General features: G+C 55.2%; 3 protein-coding genes and 1 non-coding gene across 13 annotated transcripts; 3 read left to right on the forward strand and 1 right to left on the reverse strand.

The window, feature by feature from the left end:
* Nucleotides 1-404: 404 nt before the first annotated feature.
* On the reverse strand, nt 405-4,008 carry PSME2 (proteasome activator subunit 2). Its single transcript, XM_001490602.5, has 11 exons — nt 3,622-4,008; nt 3,280-3,312; nt 2,764-2,826; nt 2,432-2,518; nt 2,296-2,326; nt 2,112-2,209; nt 1,463-1,531; nt 1,239-1,306; nt 1,020-1,074; nt 621-707; nt 405-532 (listed from the first exon to the last, which is right to left on the reverse strand). The coding sequence occupies exons 1-11, from the start codon at nt 3,667-3,669 to the stop codon at nt 452-454; spliced, it is 720 nt and encodes a 239-aa protein (XP_001490652.1). The 5' UTR covers nt 3,670-4,008; the 3' UTR covers nt 405-451.
* Nucleotides 4,009-4,201: 193 nt separating this feature from the next.
* On the forward strand, nt 4,202-14,743 carry RNF31 (ring finger protein 31). Of its 4 annotated transcripts, XM_070272989.1 has the most exons (22): nt 4,202-4,336; nt 4,585-4,958; nt 5,044-5,190; nt 5,339-5,494; nt 5,717-5,776; nt 5,884-5,959; nt 6,209-6,386; nt 6,876-7,263; nt 7,436-7,726; nt 7,992-8,240; nt 8,355-8,540; nt 8,648-8,854; nt 10,404-10,577; nt 10,660-10,758; nt 10,848-10,937; nt 12,326-12,440; nt 12,516-12,634; nt 12,905-13,018; nt 13,166-13,223; nt 13,937-14,033; nt 14,327-14,495; nt 14,607-14,743. In XM_070272989.1, exons 2-22 carry the CDS (start codon nt 4,770-4,772, stop codon nt 14,658-14,660), a joined length of 3,216 nt encoding a protein of 1,071 aa, XP_070129090.1. In that variant the 5' UTR covers nt 4,202-4,336; nt 4,585-4,769; the 3' UTR covers nt 14,661-14,743. The 4 variants fall into 4 exon arrangements, 1 of the variants encoding a protein (XP_070129090.1); XR_011440569.1 differs by lacking the exon at nt 4,202-4,336 and having other exon boundaries at nt 4,533-4,958; nt 12,794-13,018; XR_011440570.1 differs by lacking the exons at nt 4,202-4,336; nt 12,326-12,440 and having other exon boundaries at nt 4,533-4,958; nt 12,794-13,018.
* MIR9047 (microRNA mir-9047) lies at nt 4,562-4,684 on the forward strand. The gene has a single exon (NR_128065.1). It is a non-coding gene; the product is annotated as a microRNA mir-9047 (primary transcript).
* Nucleotides 14,744-14,849: 106 nt separating the features above from the next.
* On the forward strand, nt 14,850-20,293 carry IRF9 (interferon regulatory factor 9). 7 transcript variants are annotated; one of them, XM_070273225.1, is made up of 10 exons: nt 15,267-15,405; nt 16,162-16,342; nt 16,653-16,836; nt 17,093-17,223; nt 17,312-17,393; nt 17,494-17,565; nt 18,321-18,719; nt 18,816-18,971; nt 19,593-19,708; nt 19,856-20,287. In XM_070273225.1, exons 2-10 carry the CDS (start codon nt 16,163-16,165, stop codon nt 20,027-20,029), a joined length of 1,494 nt encoding a protein of 497 aa, XP_070129326.1. In that variant the 5' UTR covers nt 15,267-15,405; nt 16,162; the 3' UTR covers nt 20,030-20,287. The 7 variants fall into 7 exon arrangements, with proteins under 7 accessions (XP_005603301.2, XP_070129345.1, XP_070129326.1 ...); XM_005603244.4 differs by lacking the exon at nt 18,816-18,971 and having other exon boundaries at nt 14,850-15,405; XM_070273229.1 differs by lacking the exon at nt 17,494-17,565.
* Nucleotides 20,294-21,159: the final 866 nt, after the last annotated feature.

Genomic DNA, 21,159 nt, shown 5'->3' on the forward strand with positions numbered 1-21,159 from the left:
ATTCTCCCACGAAACCTCATTCTCCCTCCAGGCTTGCTTTCAGCTGATGAGGGTTGCTCCTTCACTCCTTCACCTCAGCCACAGAGTTTTCCCTTTGTCCAAAGCCTGATTATTCCTATAAAGTCTCTGCCCAAATGCCACCTCTTCCAGGAAGCACTTATGAGACCCCCAGGATGGAAATAATCTTGTGAAATTCCCAAATACGGGTTATCTGCATGGCTGTCACGGCATGTAAGCGTTTCCACCCTGTTCTTTAAGATGACTTCTTAAGAACAGGATGGGCGTCTGATTCATCTTTGTCTTCCTGGCACCCCTTCCCTGTCCCACCACTGCATTCACATTCAGAGTCTGGAGACAGGCGGCACTCAATAAATGCTTTTTAAATAAATGACACACACTGGAGGTAATCCACACAAAGTATAGGTCATTTATGTCCCTTCTAGCCCTGGGATCAGTACATAGATGGTTTCTCTTCACCCTTGGGGTTGACAATCTTCTCCAGGTTGCTGCTGATGATATGATAAAGCTCAGCCTGGAAGAAGGCCAGAAGGGCAGCAGTCAGGTTCTTGGACTTTCCCCTGCCCACATCCACCTCCCTTAGGGGCTTACTCCACACTCACATAGAAGGCTCTCAGGTCCAGCACCATGGCCCTGAGCTCCCCATAGGCCGCCTCGTCTCGCTCGTGTACCAGGGCCCGGTAATCCATCTGGGATGTAGGAGGCAAAGCTGACTTAGCCCCATGGGAGGTTGGGACATTGGTTGAGTTTCCTCATATAGGGAATAGGTAACTTGAGGATGAGCCCCTTCTCAGCACCAAGAAATGGAATCCCACAGGATCAAGCAGAGAAAGAGGTCAAGGTTTTTGAAGCCCAAATCAGTTTTCTTAGGCAATGCATTTGGCTTAATATTCTCCACATTGGGAAGGTCAGAAATCAGACAAGGAGGACTTCTATCCCTCCACTTCCTCACCCCAACCCCAGCCAGCCGCAGCCAGAAGGCTGGTGGACTATCCACTCACTACATGGGTCTCCTTAGAGGCCTTGGCCACAGCATCCCCGCGTTCTAAGAAGTACCTGCCGGAAGCAAAGGGAATATCCACAAGAATGAGCATTCAGAGAGATATACTCCTTCAGACCCTTCCCAAAGCCCCCCACTATCCTCATGGGACTGTCCAGCTTTGGGAGTCCCAAAGTAACGTCCCTGCAGCCCCCCGTGGTGGTCCTCCAGCTGCCCTCACTTGGAAATGGTTGTCTGGAAGGCTTCCACTTTGGTCTTGACCGCATTCACCCTTTCTAGCACCTTCTCCTGTGGTGACAAAAAGAGATGGGAGGCAAAGAAAACACTTCATCTCCTCCCTCCTTCACTCGCCATCTTCCTCCTTCTCCTGGGTCATGTCTAGCTCCTATCCCTCCCTCCCCAAGTCTCTCCCGCTCTCACCATCCTCACACACCCCTTTCTTACCTGGATTGCCACCCCAAAGTCATTTCCATCCTCAATCTTGGGGATCAGGTGCTGGATCCATGTGATCACCTAAGAGGTATCATGTAGGAATCACTCAACAAACTTACTGGGTTCTTCCTATTACTGCCACTTCCTAATAATAGCCATATTTAATTGACTACTTATTATGTGCCAGGCACTGTGCTATGTATTATATAACTTTTTTAACCCTCATAGCAAACTTTCAAGGTGTATGTTCTTACTGTACCCACTTAACAGATGAAAAAACTGAGTCACAGAAAGTCCAAGTGACTGACTTAGGGTAATCAGCTAGGCAAGTGGTAAGCGTCAGGATCTGAACCCAGGCAGTCTCCCTCTAGGGCCCAAGCTCTTAAACCAACACACTATATCACATCACCTGCACTGTGGACCTGTTACAGCAGTAGATTCTGAGGTTATGGAAGTGGGTACAGTCTCTGATTTGGGGGATACCATTGTGATATCAGAGGTCCAGCAGAATGAGGAGAATAAAAGGTATCCAAACCCAGGCGCAGAAGGAAGTTTCCCATTTTGGGAATAGGTCCCTGAATGAAGGACTTGCATCTCTGAAGGAGACCAGGGCCTGCCTGGCTTGTCTTGTCTTTCTACTTCCCCCAGTTCCCAGGCTTACCAGAATGCATTTTTCTTTAAGAGTCCAGACTTCTGGCTTAACCAGGGCAAGCAGGGCCAGGACCTTCTCGTTCCCAGGGAGAAAGCCGCACTTGGGGACTGTGAGAAAGAGGGGATTCAGGCCCCTTCTCATCCAGCAATCAATGTGCCATTTCCCCTTCCCTAGCCACCCCCTCCTCTCTCACCTTCTTTCTTCTCCTGCTTATCTGTTTCCATCTAAGGTAAAAAAGGGGAAAGTAGCTTTAGAAAAGTCATGGAGGTTGGAGGGTCACCCGTCTCCCCTGGGTTTATAGTCTGAGCCCTACGGCCTGAGTGTCTCACCTCATCATCCTTGGGTGGGGGGTCTGGGATGGGGATGTCCAGTGGGGCCCGGAGAGAGGTCAGGTCAGCCACGTTGAGGGAATCCTCCTGCACAGAGCTCACTGTCAGGGCCTGCCCAGCCTCTTCCCCTCATCCCGAGTCACAGTCTTCCCCTCAACACATCCCACCTGCCCTCTGCCTCTCAGCCTAGGCTCAGGCCTCACACCATCCAAACGTTCCCAGTCCACCAGTCACCACTATTCTCTGCATGCTAAACCCAGTTGTTAGCTAGAGAGGGTGGGTGGAGAGGAGAGAGGCCATGGGGTGGGGCAGGAGGGGCCCACACTACTCACCTGCAAGAGCTGATTCAGGTACATGATTTTCTGTGGCAAGAATCTGTAGAGGAATTCCTCAGCCTGTGGGTTACATTGCAAGGGTGGGGAATCATAGAAGATGCTCAATGAGATGTCTGAGAAGTGGGACTGGAGGGGCCCTTAGAAATCATTGGATCCAATACTAACGAATGAGGAAAGTGAAGCCCTCATTCACTGAGGAAGTGAGGAAAAGTGAAGGGCCTTGCCCAAGTTGGGAAGCAGAGGAAGGTAAGGACTGTGGTATCCCTGCTTTGGGGCCACAGCCTTTTCCTCCACACCAAAAGAGAGGAGAGGAAGTGGCAGAAGTGAGGAGAGTATTAAGAAGGGTCAAATAAAAGGTAGAGATCAATCATTAGGAGCTTATCTTGGGTGAAGGTCTGATAAAGGAAGTAGGGCCCAGGTTTAGAGTGGGTTCAGAAATCACTCTGGGAGGTTGTGACCCTCAAGAATTAGTCCAAGATTCTCAGTCAAATCGCTTAAATCCTGAAGACTTACCTCCTGGAAAAGATTTTGCCTGAAGACATCCACCTGCACAGAGAGCAGTACCCGGATGTCGGTTAAGGGGCTCAGTTGTTAAAAGTAAGATCCCACTCCCAACGGGATGCCCTCCAACTTGGCTCAGGCCTTTGCCACCACAAGCCAGATTTCCCTGGAAGCCCATGCTCAGTGCAGAGACCGGCCAGAGGGCAGGAATCTGGGAATCCCCGGGGAGAAGTGAAAGCACTAAAGGGGGGTTGGGGGAGTTCTCTGGCACGGCCTCGGTCCCCTGGAGCGCCCGGCTGGGCCTCATCCAGGAGGGCTCCCTGGCCCCTTTCTGGCCTCCCAGCCCCCCGTTACCTGTTTGCGGGCTTCCCCGCTCAGGCGCACCCCACAAGGCTTGGCCATGCTGCTCCAGCAGGTAGATCGGTCTCCCGGCTCGCCGCCTGGGCTTTCGCTTTCACTCCCCACGTCCAGGCCCGCCCCCCTCAACCCCGCCCCCTTCTTGCTGTTCCCCCTCCCCCTGGCAGATTGCAAACCGTAGGGAGCCCCTCAGCCATTCTCGGCTAGTTGCTACTAGGAGAGGCGGTGCTGACTCGGTCACAAGCCCAGGGGCTGTCCGAGGGAGGAGCTAGGACCAGCGGGACCGCGGAGACAGAACAGGGGCTGTCCCTCGGAGAAGGGGCGTGGCTTACAGGGAGGGGCAAGGGCCGTCCAGGGGAAGTCCGGGGTTGGTGTGGGAGAGTGTGAAACGGGGTATTCAGTGGTGGGGCTCCCCCTAGAGGGTTCTACTGCGAGGAGGGGCTGGAGAGGGACAGAGCGGGTGGGAGAAGCAGCAGGAGAGAGGGCCTGTTGCTGAGAAGGTCTAGCAGGATATGGAAGGGAGCAAGCGAGGGGGCTTCCTCCGGGAGGGAGCCCTGCCTTCAAGACCTACTGGAGAAGGGGCAGGACTCGCTTTAGTGGGGGCTCAGGCCTGCCAGTGTTGAGTCCCCGGCAGAGTGGGACTTCCCAGTGGGGACCGGAGCGTGGCCGACTAATCAGTCTGGACAGAGAGGAAGGCTTTGCGGGAAATACGGTAACCCCGCGCCTCGGGTTTATCCGGAAAGGGGCGGAACCAGCCTGGAGGAAGGCGGGGAGGCGCTCTAGAACAGAGTTGAAAGCCGAGAGGCTCGGGGAGAGGAGCCAGGGACCATTTGCCCTCTCATTGGCTGAGACTCGGCCTTCCTTCTTAGCCACGCCCCTGATTCCTGGCCCCGCCCTTCCTTAGCCTTAAGCTCCTCCCCTTCCCCTGAAATTGGGTCGCAATCCCGCCTTCTTTCCTAGCACTTCCTGTTCCCGGCTGACCCTGGCTAGGGGCCCAGGGCCGAAGAGTGACCGTGGCCGGAGTGACCCGGGGCGGCTGCGCGGACTGGGCTGGGCCGTGAAGCCGGACACTAGGCCGGAGGGCCGCGCGCAGCCTGCGCCGGGTCCCGGCGGGCGGCGGGGCTGGGGCTGACCCCTATCTCAGCATGCCGGCGGAGGAGGAGCGGGCCTTCCTGGCGGCCCGCGAGGAGCTGGCGAGCGCCCTGAGGAGGGATTCCGGGCAGGCGTTTTCCTCGGAGCAGCTCCGGCCGCTGCTGGTCACCTCTCTGCCGCCAGCAACCCGCTACTTGCAGCTGGACGCCGCACGCCTGGTCCGCTGCAACGCTCACGGAGAGGTGAGGCCCGGCCCCGCTCGGGACGGGGACGTGGGACCTGAGGCCGGGGTGGGCTCACAGCGCTCTGCTCTCTGTCTGCTCCCAGCCCCGAAACTACCTCAACACCCTGTCCACGGCCCTAAACATCCTGGAGAAATACGGCCGCAACCTCCTCAGCCCTCAGCGACCCCGGTACTGGCGCGGGGTCAAGTTTAATAACCCCGTCTTTCGCAGTACGGTGGATGCTGTGCAGGTGAAGCCCCTGGGCCCCGTATGGGAGAAGAGGATTGGCCTGGGCTGGGGGTTGGCTAGAATGGGCCTGAGGCTGTGTTAAATGGGGAGGGGTCCAACCCTATCGGGAAGGGGGCCTCTGGGCGGTGACTGGTTTGAATGTTTGGCAGGGGGGCCGGGATGTTCTGCGATTGTATGGCTACACAGAGGAGCAGCCAGATGGGCTGAGCTTCCCTGAGAGACAGAAGGAGCCAGATGAGCACCAAGTTGCTACAGTCACACTGGACGTGCTGCTGCTTCGGACAGAGCTCAGCCTACTGTTACAGGTGAGGTGTCTCTAGGTGTCTCTAAGCATCAGGGCTGGGGAGCCCAGCCTAGCTCCAAAGCCAATCTGGGGACCCCCATGCTGCTAAACCATGGGCTTAGTCCCCACAGCAACCTGGGAACTCCTCATACTGTTCTCCCTGTGAATGTTGGGGGACCAGGGCTTTCACAGAGGGCCTTGTACTGGGGCTGTTAGGTGGGAACTCCTCTTATCTTGTTTGCAGAATACTCACCCAAGACAGCAAGCACTGGAGCAGCTGCTGAAAGACAAGGTTGAAGATGATGTAAGGAAGGCAGGAATGGGGCTCTGGGGCCTGATGAACGAAGGGGACAGGGGTTGTGGGACTCTGTGTCCCCAAACCCTTTCCTATTCCCTGCCCTTTTTCTTCAGATACTGCAGCTCTCAGAGTTTGCCCCCCTACAGAGAGAGATTGCTCCTGGCCCCCTCACCACACCCTCTGCCCTAGGTATTATGGGTCCCATATTGGGAGGAGGGAGTGTTAGTAGACCATATTGATGGAAATTTGGGGCCCTTCTCTATCTATCTTCTTGGTTATCTTCCCTTTTTTTTTTTTTTTTTAAAAGAGATTAAAATCATTACCTTGAGACCAGATATGGTGAAAAGTAGTCTGTGGCTTGTCCCCCTCCACAGCAGATTCAGATGTAACCTGGTCTTTTTCAGAAAGATGCTCTCTTTCTTCTCTCCTGTTCTCCAGGCCCCACTCCCGGTCCCTGTTTCCTCTGTGGTTCTGCCCCAGGCACACTGCACTGCTCATCCTGTAAACAGACCTTGTGCCCAGCTTGTGATCTCCTGTTCCACGGGCACCCATTCCGTGCCCATCACCTCCGCCAGACCCTATCTGGGGCCCCCCAGACCACCCGCCTGACCCCCAGGTAAGATGCCTTCTCTTCTGGATGGGAGTGAAATTGAGAGAACTTACAGTTACTTGAGTATTTACCATGCATCAGATTCTATGCTAAAGACTGATTCATAGAGGGCAAGTAACCAGTTACTGCCTCCGGGAGATCATAAACATACATATCAAGCAATAGCAGTCACAACAAGATAGATTATTATGTTGTGCCAATAGGTAGTAGGAGGATGCAACCTAGTCTGAAGGATCATCGGCTCAGTCAGTTGGTGGTATTTTAAGCAACCATTCTGGGTCAGGCCCTGTGTTAGGGATATTTACCAACAAGATGTGAACTTTAAGCAGTCATTTAAACATTGAACAGGCTATGGATATGGGAGTGTTCCAGACAGAACAGTGTGTGCAAAGGCCAGAGCCATGTGTTGTTATGCAGGGAATGAGGGATGCCCAGGGGTAAGGGACCCAGGCACCAGAGTCCCCCTCAGCAGCCATGTCTGCTTTTGCATTACAGCTTACCTGCCCCGGCTCCACCACGGCCTCAGTCAGCCTCCCTGCTGGCCTTCGGAAACAGCTCCCTTTCTCCCCCTGATCCCGCAAGTGCCCGTCTGCCCTGGCACTGTGCTGCCTGTGCCATGTTAAATGAATCTTGGGTAGTGCTCTGTGTGGCCTGCAGTCGGCCCCGAGGCTGTAAGGGGCTAGGGCTAGGGATCGAGGGTCCCCAAGGAGCTGGGCCCCTAGAACCTGAGCTTGCACGGGGTCGCTGGGCCTGCCAGAGCTGCACCTTTGAGAATGAGGCGGCGGCTGTGCTATGTGCCATGTGTGAGCGACCTCGGCTGGCTCAGCCTCCTAGCTTGGTGGTGGATTCTCGGGAGCCTGGCGTTTGCAGGCAGCCCCATCAGGTAACCTGTTCTTGGCCTCCCCAGCTCTTTATTTGCACCTGTTACCACAGGCCATTCTCTACTTCCTCATCCCATTTTCCTTCGGTTCCCCTGTGTCATCCCCCCAGCTCCCTGTATTTCCATCTTGAGCCTCAGCCAGCTTTCAATGGGATAATTCTTTCTGCCTTCCCAGCAGGGGGATACTTTGCTCTCCTCTGCCCAGACTCCATTCTGGTACTGTATTCACTGTACCTTCTGCAACTCGGGCCCTGGCTGGGTGTGTGCTATGTGCAACCGAACCAGCAGCCCCACCCCAGTACAGCACGCCCCCCGGCCCCATGCCAGCTCTTTGGAAGAGCGACTCCCCGAACCAGGGCTTCCACGACGCCTCAGTGCCCCCTTGCCCAGTTCCTGTGGGGACCCTGAGAAGCAGCGCCAAGACAAGATGCGGGAGGAAGGCCTCCAGCTAGTGATGAAGATCCGGGTGAGGATTTGGGCCTGGGATGAAGTGAGGCTGAGCTGGTGGGGGAAGGGAGAGGCTGTTGATTAATGAGTTCTTATAAAACTTGTCATTGTTAGCAGCAGCTGCCTCTTATTAAACACTTCCCCCGTGACAGGTGTCATGCTGTGCACAGCTCACATGATCCACACATCTGAGCTCAACCACTGTTAGCATTTTGGTTGGGGCTGGGAACGGTGGAGGGTTCCCTTCCTGATGGGCCCTCTGTCTGGGTGGGACTGTCCCTTAGGAAGGGGAAGCTGCAGGCGCCTGTCCAGAGGAGGTCTTCTCGGCTCTGCAGTACTCAGGCACCGAGGTGCCTCTGCAGTGGTTGCGCTCAGAGCTGCCCTACGTGCTGGAGATGGTGGCTGAGCTGGCTGGACAGCAGGACCCGGGACTGGGTGCCTTTTCCTGTCAGGAGGCCCGGAAAGCCTGGCTGGATCGTCACGGCAATCTTGATGAAGCTGTGCAGGAGTGTGTGCGGGCCCGGCGAAGGAAGGTACCAGCTGTGCTGGAGGCGGGGCAGGGCTGCGGGTTGTGGGCCTCAGAGCCTTTCACTCTCCTCTGCTTGTTTTTTCCCTTTTCACTCCTTCTCTCCATGCCCAACTGGCAGGTGCAGGAGCTCCGGTCCCTGGGCTTTGGGCCTGAGGAGGGGTCTCTCCAAGCGTTGTTCCAGCACGGGGGTGACGTGACACGGGCCCTGACTGAGCTGCAGCGCCAGCGCCTAGAGCCCTTCCATCAGCGCCTCTGGGACAGTGGCCCTGAGACCACCCCTTCCTGGGACGAGCCAGATAAGCAGGTGCTGGGAGGAGGTGAAGAGCCCACTTGGGCTGAGGGAAGGCTGACGGGTAGGACCCCTGGGGTCTGACAGCATCATCTTCCCTCTCTGCCTGAATCACATTGCAGAGCCTGGTCAGACGGCTTTTGGCGGTCTACGCACTCCCCAGCTGGGGCCGGGCAGAGCTGGCGCTGTCGCTGCTGCAGGAGACACCCAGGAACTATGAGTTGGGGGACGTGGTGGAAGCTGTCAGGCACAGCCAGGACCGGGCCTTCCTCCGCCGCTTGCTTGCCCAAGAATGTGCCGTGTGTGGCTGGGCCCTGCCCCGTAACCGGGTAAGCCCCTCCCCACTGCACCTGACCTTCCAATGACTCTATTCCCCTTGGACCCCAACTCCACCCCAGCCTCATCTCTGGTCCTATCTTTTGCTCTGCAGTTACCCATGTGCCCCTGAAGGGTTCTGGGAAGGGGAGGGCAGGAATAGGCCACCTCCCCTCCTTTTTTTTTAATGTTCTATTATGCAAAATTTCAGGAAGACAATAGTAGAAAAAATGTATAAGAAGTTTCCTCCTCTACCCCCAACCCTCTCACCATGTATTCATCACCATGCTTCTGCAGTTATCAATGTATGGCCAATCCTTATTTCACCTACATACACAGAGGATTATTTTGAAGCAGATCTCAGGCATCATATAGTTTATCTGTAAATATTTCAGTATGTATCTCTAGAAGGTAAGGCTCTTTGAAAACAGCCACAAATACCATTGTCACACCAAAACAAATTAACAGTAATTCTTTAATGTCATCATCAAATATCCAGTTGGTAGGAACAGGCCCCTCATATCCCCTGAGCCCCCACTTACTCTGGGTCGGAAGTGGCAGTTCTTTGACCAAATACAGTCCAGTTTAGTTAGGGTGGCTCTCTGTGTTTTTTGTTTTGTTTTATTTTTACTCCTTATTTTATTTTGTTTTTTTAAAGATCGGCACCTGAGCTAACAACTGTTGCCAATCTTTTTTTTTCTTCTTCTGCTTTTTCTCCCCAAATCCCCCTAGTACATAGTTGTATATTATAGTTGTGGGTCCTTCTAGTTGTGGCCCGTGGGACGCTGTCTCAGCGTGGCCTTATGAGCGATGCCATGTCTGCGCCCAGGATTCAAACTGGTGAAACCCTGAGCCGCCGAAGTGGAGCACATGGCACAGACTTAACCACTTGGCCATGGGGCCGGCCCCTTTACTCCTTATTTTAAAATAATCGTAGATTCACAGAAAGTTGTAAAAATAGTAGAGTCTTGTGTGCTCTTCCCCCACCTTCGCCCAATGGCAACATCTTATGTAATTATAGTACAGCATCAAGACCAAGAACTAGACATTGGTACAGTGTTGGCTAGACTGCAGCCCCTGTTCATTTTTCACATGGATGTGTGTGTGTGGTTCTATGCACTTTTATCCCACGTATAGATTCCTGAAACTGCTACCACAATCAAGATACAGACTCATCCATCACCACAAAGGAGCCCCCTCCTGCTACCCCTGTATAGTTGTAACCTTCTTCCCCTCCTCCCATCACCTGGCAACCACTAGGCTGTTCTCCATCTCTATAGTTTTGTCATTGCAAGGATGTTACTTGTGTGTTTGCTTTTAATTGAACATGAATGCCTTTAGAGGGTGTTCTTCCGTTTACCCTAAGTCTCGCTGGTGTCTGTCCTCCTCCACCTGACAGTCTTCAGACACTTAGGTTGCCTGCCTGGCATTTGTTGGCATTTGAGGTTGCTACCCCTGCCCAGGTGTCAATTAGACCCTGGCTCTCAGCAGACACCTGGCTACTGCTCCTTCCTCTGGCTGGCAGCTGTGGCTCCTGACACCCCCCCCGCCTCCCGCCCACAGATGCAGGCCCTGACCTCCTGTGAGTGCACCATCTGTCCCGACTGCTTCCGTCAGCACTTCACCATCGCCTTGAAAGAGAAGCACATCACAGACATGGTGTGCCCCGCCTGTGGCCGCCCCGACCTCACCGATGACACGCAGTTGCTCAGCTACTTCTCCACCCTTGACATCCAGGTACTGCAGCTCTAGGACTCAGGGCACCTTGGGCTTTGAACAGGAACCCTGCCCACCCACCACTTGTGCATCCTGTTCACAGCTTCGAGAGAGCCTAGAGCCAGATGCCTATGCGCTGTTCCACAAGAAGCTGACTGAGGGTGTGCTCATGCGGGACCCCAAGTTCCTGTGGTGTGCCCAGGTAAGTGGTCTGCCCAGAGGAGCTGACTGGAGGGGCAGGGGGTGGTGCCAGATTAGGCCTCATATAGCTTTATGCTCTTGCACCCACAGTGCTCCTTTGGCTTCATATACGAGCGTGAGCAGCTGGAGGCAACTTGTCCCCAGTGTCACCAGACCTTCTGTGTGCGCTGTAAGCGCCAGGTGAGGCACATCCATCCTTTGAGAAATACTTGCTGAACTACTGGCAGGTACTGGGTTAGACTCAGCTCTGGGCCCAAAGAGCTTACAGACTAGTCAGGGAGGGAGGGAGGAAGATGGAGGAAGGATGAAGGAGGGAGGAAGGATGAAGGTGGGTAGAAGGATGAGGAAATGAGTGGTGAAGGATGAGGGAGGAAGGATGAGGTGAGGAGGGATGGGGAGGAGGGATGAAGAATGGAGGAGGAAGGATGGGCAGAAAGGATGGTGGGAAGAGGGAAAAGGATGGGGAGGAAGGGTGAGGCAGGGAGGAGGAAAGAGGAATGGGGAAGAAGGATAAAGGAGGGAGGATGAGGGTGGAGGAAGAATGAAGAGGGGGAGGAGGAAGGAGGGATGAGGGAAGAGAGGGGATAAAGGCAGGAGGGGGAGGAAGCATGAAGGGGGAGGAGGAGTGAAAGGTAAGATAAAGGAGAAAGGAACAGTGAGAGGGAATGGAGGAAAGGAAGGAGGGAGTATGAGGGAGGCAGGAAAGGAGGGAGGGAAAGAGCACAGTTTCATGCATAAGTTCTATGAAGAAAACAAATAGGAATCTGAGATTAGAAATAATGGAATGGACCTACTTAGGATAGAGAAGTCAGACAAGTCTTCTCTAAAATGGTTTAATTTAAGCTCAGGCCTGAAAGTTAAGAAGAAGCCAACTATGCAAAGAGTATTCGGGACAGAAAGAACAACACATGGAAAGGCCAAAGTCATAAAAAAGAGTTGTGTGGCTGGAGCCTCAAGAGCAAGGCTGAGAGTGGCAGGCGTGGGAGAGGAGCTAGCTGCCAGAGCAGGAGAGGCCGTGAGGCCGCGGGAGGAAGGTATTTGCCTTTCATTCTAAGGCTAAGCAAGGGGTGATACTATCTCAGTTACCTTTAAAAAGCTTAATATTTGATACCAAAAAGTTGCATCTGTATTGTGAAACACAATAAGATGAACACCTGAGACCCTCCCACCAAACTTTAAATCTAGAACGCTCCCAATACTGTTGAAGCTGCCCGACTTATACTTTCAAAGGCACTTCGGTTGCCAGGTGGAGAAGGGAGCAGGAGTGGAGGCTGAGAGACTAGTAACTGAGGCAAGGCCTGAGCAGCCCGGAGTAAGGTGGTCATGGTAGGGAGGAAGAAACAGGGCAGGGTTGAGATAGGCTCGGGTGGTGGAAGCAAGACTTGCTGGTGAATATGGAGTGCTAAGAGGAAATGAAAGAACCAAGGCTGGCTGCTCCCTGTGGGCTTGAAGCCAACAGTGGATGACAGTGCCATAGACTAAGCCAGTGACCACTGGATATGAGTGAGGGACTAGCAAGAAGAGCCTGGGATGGAGCTTGCTCGTGAAGCTCGCTTTCCTTCTGGCAGTGGGAGGAGCAGCACCGAGGCCGGAGCTGCGAGGATTTCCAGAACTGGAAACGCAACAATGACCCAGAATACCAGGCCCAGGGCTTGGCAATGTATCTTCAGGAAAATGGCATTGGTAAGGCTGCCCCACTGCTCCTGAGGGCCTCGAGGAGCAGTGGCAGCCCCAGCCCTGACCTGCTGTCCCTTGCAGATTGCCCCAAGTGCAAGTTCTCGTACGCACTGGCCCGAGGAGGCTGCATGCACTTTCACTGCACCCAGTGCCGCCACGAGTTCTGCAGTGGCTGCTACAATGCCTTTTACGCCAAGAATGTGAGCCCAGAGAATGGGGTTGAAGGGATAAAAGGGTGGGGGCTGCCATCGGGTGTGAGGGGCAGAGGCCACTAAGATGCGGCCCAGGGGAAGAGAAGAGGAGGCCAGTAGGGTGTAAAGCACCTCCCTCTGTCCCTTTTACCCCTCTGCTTGCTCCAGACCCTCCAGTGTCTCCGTCTCCCCCGACCCCTACACCCCTCACACAGGGGTTCCTGAGAGGCCAGGACCCCAACAGTCTCCAACTTCCCCTCTCATCTGGGTTTCCACCAGAAATGTCCAGACCCTAACTGCCGGGTGAAAAAGTCCCTGCACGGCCACCACCCCCGAGACTGCCTCTTCTACCTGCGGGACTGGACTGCTCTCCGGCTCCAGAAGCTGCTACAGGTCAGGGGTGGCCAGCTGGCTGGGTTTGCAGGTTGTCCAGGAGAGGAGGCAGGGCCCAGGGTGGCAGGAAGGGAAAGGCTGTGTGCTGGGGAATCGGCGGGCTGACATGCAGGGGATCCTAACGCCCATCTGTCTGCCCCTCCTCAGGACAATAACGTCATGTTCAACACAGAGCCCCCAGCAGGCGCCCGGGCGGTCCCTGGAGGTGAGTGTCGGGACAAGCCTTGGAGAAGGGATGGTGGGCTGGGCTCCCACTGTGTGGCGGGTCAAGAGGAGGCTTTGGTCTGGGTTCAGACCTGGGTTCAGAGCCATCCTGTGCCTACTTGTTGTGTGCCCTTGGGCGGGTTAATTAACCTCCTGGGTCTTGTTTCTTCCTCTGTAAAATCGGGGTAATAGCCACCTTGCAGCTAAGCTCTTTTACATAAAGCCACATTAAAGCCCTTGGGACCTCCATATTCATTTTCTTCTCCCATTTCCAAACAATAGTGATTATTAGTTACCTCAAGGACTATTTAATGAGACTTGAGAGTTGCACTATCTGAAGTTCCATGGGGGCAACAGGCAGCTGTTACCTATGGCTCCCTGCTTTGTGCCATCTAGATGGAGTAAGACGTTCACAGAATAAATTAAGTATGCAAGAGCTAAACCCCAACCAAAAGAGCCATCTTAGGGGACTATGTGATTGTGAGCCAAAAGCAGCTCGCATGAAAGCATGGACAGCAAGGTCCCTGCCTGTGTCAGAATTGGTCTGCTGTGATGGCATCTGTAAGGACCCCGGCTGTCAGAGCAGGGGCTCCTGTCCTCGGTCCCTTCCCTGGAGGCTGCCTCCCATGCCCCCATCGATATCCCAGTTCTCCTGGAGCTTTGCGGTCAGTAGTCTCCTCCCATCAAAGGGTCCCTTCCTTCCCTTACACTTAGGTGGCTGCCGAGTGATGGAGCAGAAGGAGGTTCCCAATGGGCTCCGGGACGAAGCTTGTGGCAAGGAGACGCCCGCTGGCTATGCCGGCCTCTGCCAGTGAGTGCCAGCCAGGGCATGGAGCATGGTTTCAGGGAGGAGGACAGGAGCGCTGGGGGAATGCCAGGCAGTTAATTGGGTCTCCGGGAGGGAGAGGGAGGGTGCTTTCTGGGCAAGGGCATGGATAGGTAGTAGCAGGCAGGGTGCCCAGGTTGACAGTACCTACAAGTACAACAGGCGAGGGTTGTCAATCTTGTTTGTCCAAGTATGCCAGTGCCCAGCAAGGTGCTGGGAACACTCAGTTAATATTAGCTGAACAGAAGAACAAATATTCTGCCCTCTCATCTCCCCAGGGCACACTACAAAGAGTATCTTGTGAGCCTCATCAATGCCCACTCGCTGGACCCAGCCACCCTGTATGAGGTGGAGGAGCTGGAGACGGCTGCCGAGCGCTACCTGCACATGCGCCCCCAGCCGCTGGCTGGGGAGGACACCCCCGCCTACCACACCCGCTTGTTACAGGTGAAGTCTCCCTCGAGCCTCACCTCTGACCCCATGCTCTACAAGTCCCCTGTCCAGCCTGTGTCTGAGCTCCAGGCTTCCAGTGTCATCATCTTCTCTCTCCTTCTGCAGAAGCTGATGGAAGACGTGCCCCTGGGACAGAGTATCCCCCGCAGGAGGAAGTAGCTGAGGGCGAGGGTCGTGATGAGGGTCCCATGGCCCGACTCCCTCAGGAACAGCTCCAGCACCAATAAAGAAGCATCTCCTTGCCCAGGCTTCTTAGTGGTCCTTCTTCCTGGCCCCACCATCTAGGGGCAGCAGGGAAAGGGGGGTGAACAGAGCTTTACTGAAAGGGGCCCCTGCAGCCCACCGCATAACCCTCCTTGGACTTTGGGCCGGGAAGGAATTGACACCATGGATGCCCGAGGGAGGCCCTGCCCAGCCAGCCCCATCTCGGGCTTCCTTCTTCCCAGTCTCCCTTCCTTTCATCAAATTCAGCTGATATTTGAGGACACCTAATAGGCACTAAGCAGGCACTGTGGGAGAACACAGATGCACAGGGGATACAGAGCTATCCAGAGGTCCCAGGCCAGACTCCAGGACACTGTGGCCTCCCTGGGGAAGCAGTAGTGTCACAGATGATAAGATACAAGCAAGGAGTATCTATCTGAGGGCGGATGGGGAATGAGCCTGGGTAGGGCGGGGCCCTCCTGCATCTTCACAGCAAGATTCTCAGATGCTGCTTCCCTCTGGTGGTGACTGGTTGCCCTGCAACTCGGGACCACGTGATTTCTGGGAAAAGGACCTCGGGGGAGTAGAAGTGAAACTTAGGGTGGGGACTGTAGAAAGGGGCGGAGAGATCAGGAAGCTGCCCAGCCAGGAGCCGAGCTGAGGTCAGCAGAGCCCTGGGACAGCCGGCACAGCAGCTCAGGTAAGATCAGCTAAGAACGGGTGTCAGCCTGGGTCTAGGGCAGGATTGGAAGTGGGAGCAGGGACTCCCAGGGGACCCTGCTAGACTGAGGAATAAACAGCAGGCCTGTGAGCTAGGAAGCAGGAGGTTTGGCCCGAGTGAGAGACTGACCAGGGGCCAGTGACCGGAGCGCTATCGGCAAAGGACAGGAGGACGAGCTGTCAGGTTGTTCAGGGAAGAAGGCTCTGCCCTTGCTCCAGGTGGCCCTGTTTGTTGTCTTGCCTTCTGGCCCTGCCCACTTCCCTGCAGCTCCACCCCCTGCCCCCAGCTCCCTACCCGACCTACCCCTGGGGCAAGCAGAGGGGAGGAATGGGGGTTAAGGGGTTAAAGGATGGGGGAGATGGGGGGGGTGGGTTGATGAGCCATCTCAGAACAGACACAGCCTCTGCAAATGCTTGGGGAATCTAGACAGGCCTCTTACCAGGAACAGAACAACAAAATGATAGATTCCCAAAAAGTCTTAAAATTAAGACCAAGGTCTAAGGTTTCCTTCCAGATGTCACATCTCCAGATGTTAAAAAGAATGTATTTTTTGTAATCACTAGTAATGGCAGAAACAGTTCAGCCTCAGAGAATTTTGAGCTATGTCTGGAGGCAAAGGATGAATGGGATTTCTGGGGGCCTTGCCAGAATCCAACCCCCATGGCCAGGATCTCAGCAGATGTGCCCTCCCAAAGTGTCATTTCTATTGATGCTTCCTGCTGCTCTCCTCCCCAGGATGGCATCCGGCAGGGCACGCTGCACCAGAAAGCTCCGGAACTGGGTGGTAGAGCAAGTGGAAAGTGGGCAGTTCCCAGGGGTGTGCTGGGATGATGCCGCTAAGACCATGTTCCGGATTCCCTGGAAGCACGCAGGCAAGCAGGACTTCAGGGAGGACCAGGATGCCGCCTTCTTCAAGGTGAAAGGGCCTGGGAACCAGCCCCTCCCTCCGAGTGAGGATGGAGTTTGCACTGGCGCTCTTGCCCTCGAGGGGTTTCGTCTGCCTGGGTTTTAAATTAAGGGGAATTGGAGGGTAGAACCAGCTATGTAATTATCAGAGCCCAGTATAAAATGAAAATGCAAAAATTAAGGATTTCAAGACGGCAACAGCGGAGCATAGACCTATCCCAGGCTGTGTGAGTGCTCAGGCCGCATGTCCGCGAAGCTGGCCCTGGTGGAGGGTCAGCCGGGGTCTGTGACGCCCCTTCTCCACTCCCTCTTTCTCCTAGGCCTGGGCGATATTTAAGGGGAAGTACAAGGAAGGGGACACAGAAGGCCCTGCTATCTGGAAGACCCGTCTGCGCTGTGCTCTCAACAAGAGTCTTGAATTTGAGGAGGTTCCTGAGAATGGCCATCGGGATGGGGCTGAGCCCTACAAGGTGTATCGGCTGCTGCCACCAGGAACCCTTCCTGGTGAGTGTCCCCTTGCCCAACTACTCCTAGAATCAGCAGACTAGGGAGGAAGGTTGGAGATCAGAGCCTGCTGGGAGGAGGTGGGCCCACTCCACAACCTTGGTCAGAGTTCCACCCTATCCCTGTCCACGGGGAGCGGCTCCCGAGGGTCCCCTGTCCAGTCCTGCCCATCTTTTTACTGCCTCCTCTCCTTCCCCTACCTCCTGTCCCCACTTAAGGCTCTGACCTTTCTCTCCCCCTGAACAATATTCTACAGCCCAGCCAGGGACCCAGAAATCACCATCAAAGCGACACCACAGTTCTGTGTCCTCTGAGAGGGAGGAGGATGGGGGTGCCAGGAAGAACTGCATACTCAGTCCCTCCTTGCCCCAGGACCCCCTCAAGAATGTAAGAGCTGGGGAGAGAGCTGGGTGGGCCTGAGGGCAGGCCAGTAACTAGGGGGAGAGGTGGCCAATGATAGTCCCTGTGTCTGCAGGAGGAGGTAGTGGCCAATGGGGATTCGGGCCATTCAGACTTCGGGAGCAGCAGCAGCAGCAACAGCCCTGAGCCTCAGGAAGGTACCACCTCCCCTGCTTTGTGTGTCATCCCATGCCACACTCTCTGGTCCTTGGACTTCCCAGTCCCAGTCTGAACGACATGCCTCTGCTCCCCTTCCAGGTACAGACAAAACTGAGGCCCCTGTCCAAGGAGATCAGGGGTCCCTGGAGCTTCTCTCCTCTCCAGACTCAGGTGGTGTTTCTGACTCATCCCTGCTCCCTGTGCCCCCAGGTCATCTTCCTGTGGCTATGCATGCATTATCTAATCTGTCAGGGCTTGCCACAAGCTGGGCCCACCTTCCCGGGACAGAGGCACCTGGCCAGACTCCAGACTCCAAACAGTTTGCTTCTCAAAAATACCCACTACAGGGGCCAGCCTGGTGGCTTAGTGGTTAAGTTTGCGCACTCTACTCCGGCGGCCCGGGGTTCACAGGTTCAGATCCCAGGTATGGACCTACATACCACTCATCAAGCCACTCGGTGGTGGTGTCCCCCATAAAATAGAGGAAGATTGGCACAGATGTTAGCTCAGTGACAACCTTCCTCACCAAAAAAAAACAAAAAAACCCCTGCATACTCTGTCCCCTGGAAATCCACTTTGAAACACTGAGTTCTGTGGGTTAAGCAAAGGCCCAATCTCTGGGACCTTCTTGTCAGCTGTAAGACCGGGGCATTAAGCCCTGAGCCCTCAGTGGGAATTTCTGTATTAGATACTCTCCTGAGTGATGGGAAAGTCTGACAGGAAGCCCCCTGGCTGGTGAGGGTTGGGGGGTGAGGATGAGGAGGGAGGGTATCTTTTCTAACCTCAGAAGGTACAGCTGCTGTCCCCACCCCACAGCCTGCCTTGTTCTTCCCAGGCCTGGCTTGGTTTCCCTCTCTGGGTCTCACACCCCTCATCAGCAAAATAAAGACACTGGATTTGCAAGGAGCCCCTTTTTATTTCCCCAGAGCCTTGTGCTGACCAGGTGGACCCCTGGGGAGAGGCACTGGTGCAGATGGCCACAGACTACTCGCTGCTGCTCACCTTCATCTACGATGGGCGCGTGGTGGGTGAGGCCCAGGTGCAGAGCCTGGACTGCCGCCTCGTGGCTGAGCCCTCAGGCTCCCAGTATGGCATGGAGCAGGTAGTATTTCCCAAGCCTGGCCCGCAAGAGCCCACCCAGCGCCTGCTGAGCCAGCTCGAGAGAGGCGTCCTGGTGGCCAGTAACTCCCGAGGCCTCTTCGTGCAACGCCTTTGCCCCATCCCCATCTCCTGGAACGCACCCAGGACCCCTCCTGGTCCAGGCCCGCATCTCCTGCCCAGCAATAAGTGCGTGGAGCTCTTCAGAACCACCCACTTCTGTAGAGGTGAGACTGCTCCAGGCCCTGAGCCCCTGTCCCTACCCTTTAGTCCCCGCTGGGCTCGACTTGGTAGGACCTGCCAGCCCCCTGTGCTCCCTCCAGCAGGTCCTCCCTCACAGCCTGTGCAGAGCATCCTGTGGAGCCCTGCGCTCAGCCCTGGCAGCCCTCCTTCCCCAGCCAAGGCCACCGAAGATGGGCTCCAGAGTGTCACATCTCGGGGAGCACCATCATGTGGAAGTGTACAATCATCATGGGAGGGTGCGCCCCGTGGCCTTCTCCCACATACACACTTGCACCCATGACCATCCACACATTCGGGCGAGCTGGCACACGTCACAACGCATGGCCCTACCACACTCCAGGCATCCCCTCAGTTTGCCCCCCTCCCATCCATGCTTGGAATTCCACTTCCTGCCTCTATTCAACTCTAACTCTCACCTTGGGTGTGGCAGCCAGAAGTAAAGGGGACCCGAGTGTGTGTGTCCCCAGAGCCATAGATGCCTCCGTAGGGAGGGTACGAGCAGACAAGGGTGTGGGCACATCTTGGTTAGCAGCCAGGGCTGCTGTTGCGGGGACTCTACCCTCGCCCAGCAGAGAGCTTGTCGGGCTGTGTGTTCCTTGGCCTCCTCTAAATACTTCTTACCCCAGGAAGGGGCACCTTTTCCTCTTTGCAAATGGAGGAGTAGCAGCTTAGTTCCTAGCATTTCTGGAGCAAGGCAACAGCCTCGCAACCCTGCAGCTCCTGCTCTGGCCTTGGTCTCCAAGTGGCCCCGCGCCCACCTGTCTTTCTCTGCTATGGGTTCCTCCCTGTCTCCTCCCTGCCTGTGGCCCTCTCTCTTCTTTTTTCTTTCTTCCAAGTCTTGACCCTTTCTCTTTCAGACTTGGCCAGGTACTTCCAGGGCCTGGGCCCCCCACCCAAGTTCCGAGTAACACTGAATTTCTGGGAGGAGAGCCCTGACCGCAGCCACACCCCAAAGAGTCTGATCACAGTGCAGGTGAGTTTGGGGTAGGAGCAGAATAGCCTCCTATGGGGGTGGGGGTGGGGTTCCAGGAGGAGCAGGGCGGTCCCAGGGGAGGGGCTCCTGGGGGCAGAGCCCGCCTGCTGTGCTCACGGTCCCTTCTCCCCACCTCTTCTGGCGCAGATGGAGCAGGCCTTTGCCCGACATTTACTGGAGGAGACTCCAGAGGAGCAGGCAGCCATTCTGTCCTTGGTGCAGAGCCTGGGGAGCCCGCCGTCCTCCTCCCCTCTCTGCTCTCCTGTCTCCTTTGAAAGAGATTCCTTCTCCACGTTGGCGACCGGCCTCCCTCAGTGCTAGTTCTCCATGGTTGTCTGTGATGATTGCGTCCTCGAACTCCTCGTGTACCCTGGCTAGTGGGGAACTCAAGGATGATTTTTATCCTTGTTTTTTTTAATTTTGAAATACACTGTCTATCTCTGAGGAATTGAACTGGGAAAGTCCAAATGGGGTGAACTCAGGGCCTTTCCCTCTTCCCCAACCCCAGAACCAAGCACTTTATATTTTCTTCTTAGATGTTCACTAAGGATTTGAAATAAAATTTCATTGAAAAAAGGATCAGTATCCGATTTGTTGGGAGAAGAAGGTGGCAGGGTTGCAGGGCGGTGTTAAGTTGTGAGAGCACTTGGGTTCTCTTCCTGCTGGCGTCTCTGGGCCGCTTTCCTCTCCTCCACCCAGAGGCTCTAGTGGGGAAGCTGTCTGGGCTCTGGGTTCTGGGCCTGGCTCTCTGTACCCTCGAGGCACCCAGGATTAGGGAGAGGGTCAGGGTCAGCCACCAGGACGGGCACTGAGCCCACAGCCATCATAGCCACCAACTTCGCATGGGAAAGTCGGGCTCCACAGTTCTTGGGTAGAGGCCTCTGATTCGGGCCTTCACAGCAGGCCTGGGGTCAGACTCTGGCCTGGGCATCTAAAGGGACAGGAGAACTTTGAAGTTGACCTGAAACTAGGGGCTGGAGGCCCTGGGGCCTGGCAAGGGAGGGGAAATCAGAGGGAAGAGTTGCTCACCTCCGTGATCAAATCCAGATCCTCGAGCATCTTCTTGCTGACTCACTTGACACACTTGAGCGCTGCTTTTGAGCCCTTCGGCCTCCTTGGACCTGCCTTCTCTTCAGTCTTGCCCATCCTCCTCCTGCAAAGCCATGAGCTTAAACAGGCGTCCTCACTAGTAGTGAGGAAATCAGGTACTCGATTTGCTGAAAGCCCTCCTGGACCTTCTTTGTACCTGCTACCCCCTTCACTTCTATTTTCTCTCACACCCCCTACCCAGCCCATCAGCAAATCCCTTCGCTATTCCTTCAAAATCTTTCCAGAATCTGACTCCTTCTCTCTGTTTCCACCACCACCACTTTGGAACACGCCACCGTCATCTCTCACACTTCTTCTTCCTGCTTCCTTCCACAGCTTCTTTTCTGCTTCTCCTCTTGTTG

The sequence above is a fragment of the Equus caballus genome, chromosome 1 (genome assembly GCF_041296265.1).
Source record: "Equus caballus isolate H_3958 breed thoroughbred chromosome 1, TB-T2T, whole genome shotgun sequence".
Classification (NCBI taxonomy): Eukaryota; Metazoa; Chordata; class Mammalia; order Perissodactyla; family Equidae; genus Equus; species Equus caballus.